The 8,868-nt window shown below is 50.5% G+C and overlaps 1 protein-coding gene across 1 annotated transcript; it reads right to left on the reverse strand.

Annotated features, from left to right (window-relative positions):
* Positions 1 to 266: 266 nt before the first annotated feature.
* CCDC85B (coiled-coil domain containing 85B) lies at positions 267 to 3,294 on the reverse strand. The gene has a single exon (XM_032233746.1). It carries the CDS (start codon positions 3,090 to 3,092, stop codon positions 2,424 to 2,426), a length of 669 nt encoding a protein of 222 aa, XP_032089637.1. The 5' UTR covers positions 3,093 to 3,294; the 3' UTR covers positions 267 to 2,423.
* Positions 3,295 to 8,868: the final 5,574 nt, after the last annotated feature.

The raw sequence follows: 8,868 nt of genomic DNA on the forward strand, positions 1-8,868 counted from the left end.
GGTATTAACACTTCACGTGATCCTGATTCTATCCCTCTGTTGACGCAGCCTACGATTTTGTTAGCTTTTTGGGGAGCTCACTAGGACTCCAAAACCCATCTCCACGTTACCGCCGCTGAGCCAAGTACCTCCTCTCCTATACCTTGCCTGTGCGTTTGGCTTTTATCTTGTCTAAATGCTACACAGCGACCATCCCCCATTATCTGTGTCCATTCCAGGGGGAATAATGCAAATCCACCCGCACAGAAATTCTCCCTTCCAGCCGGTCAGTTTTAAAGAGATTTATTAACATTCTCAGTTTTTAAGGGGAAGAATTGGGACCTTCCTTTGTTTTTTTTTATTTTCCGAAAAGATTTAAGGGGCCTCTTTTTCCTTTGTCCCAGCTCGGGATTCCAGGCGTTATCAATTCAACCAGATGTTGTTTCCTCTTAAAAAGAAAATAAATCCTGCCACCCGGCTTCGCTTGGGGCTTGTGGGGGGGGGGGGAAATTGGCCATACAACAAGAGGAATTTTGGCAATCAGCCTTTCTCATCCTATTATTTAATTTCGGTTTTAAAGTGGGGAAAAAAACCCCATTCAGGCCTCTTTCGCGGACACCAACGTTCTGTGATTACAGGCTCACTTAGCGACCGTTCGAAGTTACGACGGCACTGTACAAAGTGACTTACGATCGTTTTTCACACTTATAACCATTCCAGCACCTCTGCGTTCACGGGTCAAAATTCAGAGCCTTGGTAACACTCATATTTACGACGGTTGCCGGGAGGGAGTCATGTGAAAGGGAGGGGGGGGATGTCACTCAGCATCTGCGCCCAGATTAATAAACCCCATACCATCATCTGCATTAAAAAAAATTCCATTTTGGCACACCAACCAAGTGGCAAGGAGTTCCTCAGACCACCCTCCTTTAAAGCTCCACCTTTGAGGTTCCCAAAGCTGGATTATTATTATTATTATTATTATTGAAATATTGCTCATCGGAAAGAAAGAAGGAAAAAGGGTGGGACCCCCTCTCTGCATATATTCTATCGAAATCCAAAGCCCCCCCCTACTCCTCCCTTAGTTTTCCCTGGGTAGGAAGGGCAAGAAAAACAAGGAAGATTTGAAACGCTAGCGATCAGAACTCCATTTCACAGCCTGCAAAACTCAGTTTAAGAGAAGGCCCAGCCACCCCACATATTCTTAAAACTGGGGGGGGGGTATCTTTGCATCACAAAAGGCACCCATAAAATTCCCATTTCCCTCCACCCCGTTTGACGTTCAAACCTCGGCATTGTCAGAAAGAAACTGGCTCAAATCTTTTAAGCCACGGAATTACATTTTGAAATAAGTTTTTTTTTTTTTTTTGGCAATTTTTCTGCCCCCTTCAGTCGCCTTTAAAAAGTCCTTTTTGGAGTCCGGGATCTCTTGGTGGGGTTCCTGGGATCTTGTTCTTGCGGGAATTAAAACGCGGAATCAAAAAACAGGGAGAATTGTCCCAAGGGAATCGGACACCCCTTTTTCCCGTCCCTCCTCCCCCCTCCCTCCGCCAATCCTGTCCAAATTCAGGAAAGAACTACATTCGTTGAAACGCCCAACTCAGGACAGCGGGAATCAAACTACAAAATAGCGGTTCCTTCCTTTGCAAAACCTCTCCCCCCCAAATTTGCAAGCTTGTTCGGTCGTCGGATGTCGAGCTCGGTTTTTCCCCTGCAGGAAAAATGCAGAGTGCAGGCCGATTTCTCCTCGTCGGTTTCGCCTTCCCCCCCCCCAACGACCGCCCTGCAGGGTAGGCCATCCGGAGGATGTGCAACAGCATTTCCGATCTCGACGGAGGAAGTCGGGAAAGGCGTGGCGGAAATGTCACAATCCAAACCGCTTGTGTTTCCATTCGGATGAGGAGGGGGGGGGCAAAAGGCCACTAGCAGGCCACGTTTAAGCCAAGGGGTGCTTTTCCAAAGACTCCTGCGAGACCCCAAACCTTGCTACTTTTCTTATTCAAAGGGGAGTGATTTATCCACCTGTAGAGGAGTGAAGGAGGACTGATTTCCTTCTCTGCTTTTTCTGCCCAGCCGCCTTTACCCCATCCAAGCGCGGGTTCGAATGATCCCCAGATTATTTGAATGATCCCCTTTTTTTGGGGGGGGGAGGAAGATTAGAAACCGTAGAGGTTAACCAGCCTGCGGGTGCCAGCCTCCCCCAAACGGCCTTGCTTATGCTATGCCTTCTACATTCAAAAAATCATCCCCGTCGAGGAGTCCTGTGTGATCCTGAAGCTGGCTGTGTTGGCAGCAATCCCGCCTTGGGATGGGGATTAAATCCGGGAAAATTGGGGTCGGCGGATCGGCTGGCTGGCCACCCCCATCTCCTGCCTTCCATCCTTCTCTCTCTGCTTCTTCCCACGCTCCCTCCAGGCTGCCATCCGTCCGGGGCAGCCCCGGCTTCACTCGTCGGGCGAGCAAGCGGGGTGAGGCTGATCGGGGCTGCCCACGCTGCCCGTGCTGGAGCTGCCGTCGCCCAGATCTCGGGGTCCGCAAGGCAAGCTGAGCTCCGACGAGCCTCCTCCGGGGCTGGGGCTGGCATCGGGCCTGGCGGCGTTGGCAGAGGAGGAGGAAGAGGAGGCGGCCGAGGCGGCGCAGTCCTCCAGGGCCAAGCAGAGCTCCTTCAGCTCCAGGTTATCCTGCGCCAGCCGCTCCTGCAGCCCTTCCAGGCCTGCCAGCTTGCGGAGACAACCGGCCACCTCGTCGCGGAGCCCCTGCGCCGCCTGGTGCCCGAAGAGCTGCCAGTGGCGGGCCAGGCGCTTGGCTTTCAGCCGGTCCTCGTCCAGGAAGCAGCAGAGGTCGCGCAGCTCCCGGTTCTCGCCCTGCAGCCGCCCGTTGACGGCTTTGAGCTCGCGGATCTCGCGCAGGTGCTCCTGCAGCTGCCGGTTGACGCCCTGGATCAGCCGGCCGCGCTGCACCAGCGCCGCCAGCTTCTCCGCCTCCTCCCGCCGCAGCCGCCGCACCAGCTCTTCCTTGCTGCAGCCGGTTAGGTCCTCCGCCTCCTCCTCCTCCTGGGCAGCGGCGGCCGGGGCATCGGAGGGCGGAGGAGGCGGCGGGGCAGCCGGGAGCATCGCTGGGCTTCAGCCCCGGCCGGTGCAAAGCGGAGGGGAAGCCGAGAGCTCAGCCCGGCCGGGCAGCGGCATCTTTGCAAAGGCGGCGCGGGCGGAGGAGCCTCGGGATCTCTCGCCAGCCTCCTCTTCCTCCGCCGGCACCGGGCGCTGCGCCTCCGCCGGCCAGAGGCAGGTGCAGCGGAGGGAGAAGGGCGCCTGCGCGGCGGAGGAGGGGGAAAGAGGGAGGAAGGAGGAGGGGATTGGGGGATTTGAGGGGGGGGGGTGGAAAGTGGGTGGGTGGTGGGTGGGGGAGAGGAGGGGGAGGACGACGGCGGCGGGGGTGACGGGGTGGGGAAGCATCGCTGGGCTTTTCCAAGGTGGGGGAAATTGGGGAGTGGGTGGGTGGGAGGGAACGGAATGGCATAGCTTAGCATAGAACAGAACAGAATAAGGGGAATAGAATAGAATAGAATAGAATAAGGAAAACAATAGAATAGAAATAGGAGAAATAGGATAGGATAGAAATAGAATAGAATAATAGAATAGAATAGGAGAATAGAATAGATTTCAGAATAGAATAGAATAGGAGAATAGAATAGAAATAGGAGAAATAGGATAGGATAGAATAGAAATAGAATAGAATAGAAGAATAGAAATAGAATAGAAATAGGAGAAATAGGATAGGATAGAATAGAAATAGAATAGAATAGAATAGAATAGGAGAATAGGAGAATAGAATAGATTTTAGAGTAGAATAGAATAGAAATAGGTTAGGATAGAATAGAAATAAGAGAATAGGAGAATAGAATAGAATAGATTTCAGAGTAGAATAGAATAGAAATAGGAGAAATAGGTTAGGATAGAATAGAAATAGAATAGACTAGAAGAATAGAAATAGAATAGAATAGGAGAATAGAATAGAATAGAAATAGGAGAAATGGGATAGAATAGAATAGGAGAATAGAATAGATTTCAGAATAGAATAGAATAGGAGAATAGAATAGAATAGAAATAGGAGAAATAGGATAGGATAGAATAGAAATAGAATAGAATAGAAGAATAGAAATAGAATAGAAATAGGAGAAATAGGATAGAATAGAAATAGAATAGACTAGAATAGAAATAGAATAGAATAGGAGAATAGAATAGAAGAGAAATAGGAGAAATAGGATAGGATAGGATAGGTTAGGATATGAATAGAATAGAATAACAGAGTTGGAAGGGACCTTGTGCCCTTTCCCCAGTTGCAATCCCGATTAAAGTTTCTCCTGCACCCACCCACCCACCCACCCACTCCGGGGTCTGGGACCCCCGAGCAACCTTCTGCAGCTTGGCAAGTGGGAGGGGGGGGCGCGTGCATGCAAAGAGGGGCGGGCTTGATGCGGGGAAAGCATCGCTGGCTCTTCCAAGCTGGGGAAAATTGGGGAGTGGGTGCGTGGGTGGGTGGGAAACGGAGCTGCCTTGCGCTCTTTCCCCGGTTGCAATGCAGATTGGCGGTTCTCCCGCACACTCTGGGGACTGGGACCCCCTGGGACCCCCCCCCCTGCCAGCCTCCAGCAGCTTGGCAAGAGCCGGGCAAATGGATTCCTCCACCACCACCACCACCCTCGTGGTTTCCACGCAGGGATGCGGGGTTGGGGCAAGGGGCGTGGGTAGGTGGGGGAAAACGGAGCTGGCTTGCATGCAAAGGACGGCGGGAGGAAAAACCATCGCCGGCTGGGAAAATTGGGGAGTGGGCGGGTGGAGGGAAACGGAGCTGGCTTGCAACCTCCCCCCCGGTTGCAATCCGGATTAAGGGTTCTCCCGCCACCCACCCACCCACTCCGGGGTCTGGGACCCCCCTTGATTTCTTCCCATCAGCTTGGCAAGCGGGATTCCGTCCGCCCCCGCCGTGGTTTCTGCGCAGGGATGCGGGGTTGGGGCAGGGGGCGCGTGGGTAAGCTGGAAACGGAGCTAGCTGGCACCCTTTCCCTTGGGTTTGCACGCCGGATTAGGGGTTTCTTTGGTGCCCACCCAGTGGGCACCCATCCGCTTGCCAGGCTGCAGAAGGCTGCGGAAGGCGCGCAGACCCCGGAGTGGGTGGGTGGCACCCACCCACTCCGGGGTCTGCGCGCCTTCCGCAGCCTTCTGCAGGTTGGCAAGCGGATTCCGTCCGCCCCCGCTGTGGTTTCTGCGCAAGGATGCGGGATTGGGGCAGGGGGCGTGGGGTGGGGACGGAGTGGGAGGGGGTGTCATGGGGGGTGCTGTAGAACGGTTGCCCGAGTGCAAAAAGGACAATCGGAGGGTTAGGATTCCGTTTGCGATGGAAGGAAGGACTGGCAACAGTGGCCTGCCTGTGGTTGCGGGCAAGCGAGTTTGCTTGAAGACACGGGGGTCTTCTGGATGGGCACAATGGGGTGGGGAAACATCCAGGGGTCGTGGCTTCTGGGCTTGGGTCTCCGAAAGAGGCTGGAGAAGGGGCGAGGTTGCCACGTTCTGCTGTTTGTGGCTTGGCCCCTGTAGCTTTGGGTCGTGTGAACTCTGCCAACGGGTTCAGGAAGGAGGTTGTGAGAATCAAGGCCCTCCGCCTTCGTCTGGCTCCAAGGAGGAGTAATTTCCTTTGCATTTCGTGGGCTCCGAATCATTGGCGCCACATTTGGCTGGCTCTCACACTTCCTGCCTATCAACCTTTGTGTTAAGTGAGCCTTGTCTTGCTTTGCAGGATTCGATCCCAGATCTTGACTTCTTAAAAGCCAGGGACCATCATAAACCAGGTTTAGCTTGATGGGCCAGTCGGTCAGAAATAAATTTCCCCTTAAACCCAATTTTCTATGGGTCTGTTTGGAGAAGCAATAGCAATATATATACCGTTTATATACTTATATACTTATATACATATACCGCTTCATAGTGATTTACAGCCCTCTCTAAACAGTTTACAGAGTCAGCCTCTTGCCCCCCAACAATCTGGGTCCTCATTTTACTGATCTCGGAAGGACAAAAGGCTGAGTTCAAACCACTGGGAAGGAAGGAAGGAAAGGAAGGAAGGAAGGAAGGAAAGGCAATAGCACTTATATACCACTTCATAGTGCTTTTACAGCCCTCTCTAAGCGGTTTACAGAGTCAGCCTCTTGCCCCCCAACAATCTGGGTCCTCATTTTACTGACCTCGGAAGGACAAAAGGCTGAGTTGACCTTGAGCCGGTCAGGATCAAACTGCTGGCAGTGGCAGAATTAGCCTGCAATGCTACATTCAAACCACTGGGAGGGAGGGAAGGAAGGAAGGAAGGAAGGAAGGAAGGGAGATAGCAATAGCATTTAGACTTAAAAGCTTCACAGTGCTTTTCAGCCCTCTCTAAGCAGTTTGCAAAGTCAGCCTCTTGCCCCCAACAATCTGGGTCCTCATTTTAATGACCTCAGAAGGATGGATGGAAGGCTGAGTAAACCTTGAGCCTGTCCGGATCGAACTGCTGGCAGAATTAGTTTTCAAAAATGCATTTTAACCACTGCGAGGGAGGGAGGGAGGGAAGGAAGGAAGGAGGAAAGGAAGGAAGGAAGGAAGGAAGGAAAGAAAGAAAAGAAAGAAAGAAAGAAAGAAAGAAAGAAAGAAAGAAAGAAAGAAGGAAGGGCCATAGAGGTAGCTTAGACTTATATATCACTTCACAGTGCTTTACAGCTCTCTCTAAGTGGTTTACAGAGTCAGCCTCTTGTCCCCAACAATCCGGGTCCTCATTTTATTGACCTTGAAAGAATGAAAGGCTGAGTCAAGGTCATAAAGTGGGACAACAAAACTCACTTCTCAACGGTCTTGTTTAACAACAGAAACATCGGAAACATCCATTGTGGTTGTGAGTTGGGAGTTTTCTGCCACACGCTGAAACCTGAACTCTGCCCTGGGCTGGCTCCCTTGAGGTTTTGTCCGTGATCCTCCAAAATGTGGCATTGATTCTTAGCACGCCTCCAACTCTCTTTCCAAATTTCCCAATTCCACCCCACCCCTTGTCAGGGAAAAAGACGGATCAGCAAGATGCTTAAGCCAAGACGCCTTTCAATTGTTTTTCCTCCGGAGTTGGCAAGATTCAAAAGGATGCGAGCCAGGCCAGGAACCTTAAAAGATTGAGAGAGAGAGAGAAAAAAATCCAAATATTTTTATTTTTGACATGACTGGGGTAGAACTCGGTGTCTTCCTGGTTGCTTGGTTTTTTTTTTTGACAGTTCTGGTATTAGAAGGAAAACAGAAAGGAATTCCTGGATGGATGGAGTCTGCAGGCAGAGACCCTGGGGGGCTCAAAGCAGGGAGACCCCAATTTTGCTGTGGAAGAGAGAAGGCACCAGATGGTTCTACCAGTGGAAGGCCTGGGGTGTGTTTATTTAACATGCCCCTTCCCACTCCATCAACACCCTCAATTGACAACTAAAAGCCACACACAACCAGGCACCGCATAAATACAGATAGCCGTCGACTTATGGCAATTCACTTAATGACCGGAGTTATAACAGCACTGAAAAAAAAGTGATGGCCATTTTTCACACTTAAGACCATTGCAAGAATGCCAAGCCCCCCCCCCCCCCAAACAAAATGGAGAGACTTGGCAACTGCCTCCGATTGATGATGGTGGCACTGTCATTGTACACGGTGTACATTGGCTGAGGATGATGGTCGTTGCACTCCTTACCTGGATGATAATAAGAGTTCAGTTATAACACTCCTGCTTTGAAAGTTAACCCTTCTGTTTCAGGCTGACTCCATCCGGGTCCACCCAGCATGTTGAGTGGCATCTCTCATTGTTTTATGCCGGCCGCTGGGGATGAGTGGTGTGGTAGTTAGAGAAATCCCTATTTGGAAAGAAAGGTGCTTATTTTGTGGATTAACAAAAACACAAATGCAATACTTGGTTATAATGTGAGGAGCCAAAACTCTGGATGTGCCCCATGCTGAGAGGTGGCAGAATAACTGATGAATAAATGAGATTTTGTTTAAAAGCACAAAGGGATTGATGTTCTTCAATGGTCAAAACAGTGAATTAATCATGCTTCTAGTCCTCAGTTTCTAGCCCCAAAGCCCAAATGGACCCACTCTTTTATATGCACAATGAATTAATCATCCTTCTAGTCCTCAGCTTCTGCACTATTTCCAGTCCCAAAGCGCAGTCCCAAAGCCCAAAGGGATCTGCCTTTTAATATCCACAAAACAATGAATTAATCATCCTTCTAGTCCTCAGCTTCCGCACTATTTCCAGGCCCAAAGTGCAGTCCCAAAGCCCAAAGGGACCTGCCTTTTAATATCCACAAAAGAATGAATTAATCATGCTTCTAGTCCTCAGCTTCAGCACTATTTCCAGGCCCAAAGCCCAGAGGAATCAATTTTTTAAAAGTGCACAAAACTCATTAATCATGTTATTAGTCCTTAGTTCTGTTCTATTCTATTCTATTCTTGTTATTTTCCAGTCCCATTTTAGGGCTCAAAATGTGTGTGTATACTTTTTAAATTTTATTTTATACTACTCCTTCCAAAAGACTTAATCACCCTAGGGAAGCCTCCTCTGAAATGCATCGGATCACAACTCCCATAAGCCCCATCATAGGCGTATTAACATGACCCATATATGAACTATACATAGGGATGGGGTTTGCGCATGCGTAGTCTGTTTTCCCCGCCGTAGTCTCGGCTTTCATCTTTACCCCTGGCAAGGGCCGCCTGACAGGCCTTCATCAACCCGCCGCCCATGCCAGTGGTAAAGATGGAAACCGAGAACACGGCGGGGGAGGAAAAAAAAGAAAAGAAAAGGTAGCGCATGCGCAAATCCAATCCAGGCAGG

Source organism: Thamnophis elegans, chromosome 17 (assembly GCF_009769535.1).
Source record: "Thamnophis elegans isolate rThaEle1 chromosome 17, rThaEle1.pri, whole genome shotgun sequence".
Lineage (NCBI taxonomy): Eukaryota > Metazoa > Chordata > Lepidosauria > Squamata > Colubridae > Thamnophis > Thamnophis elegans.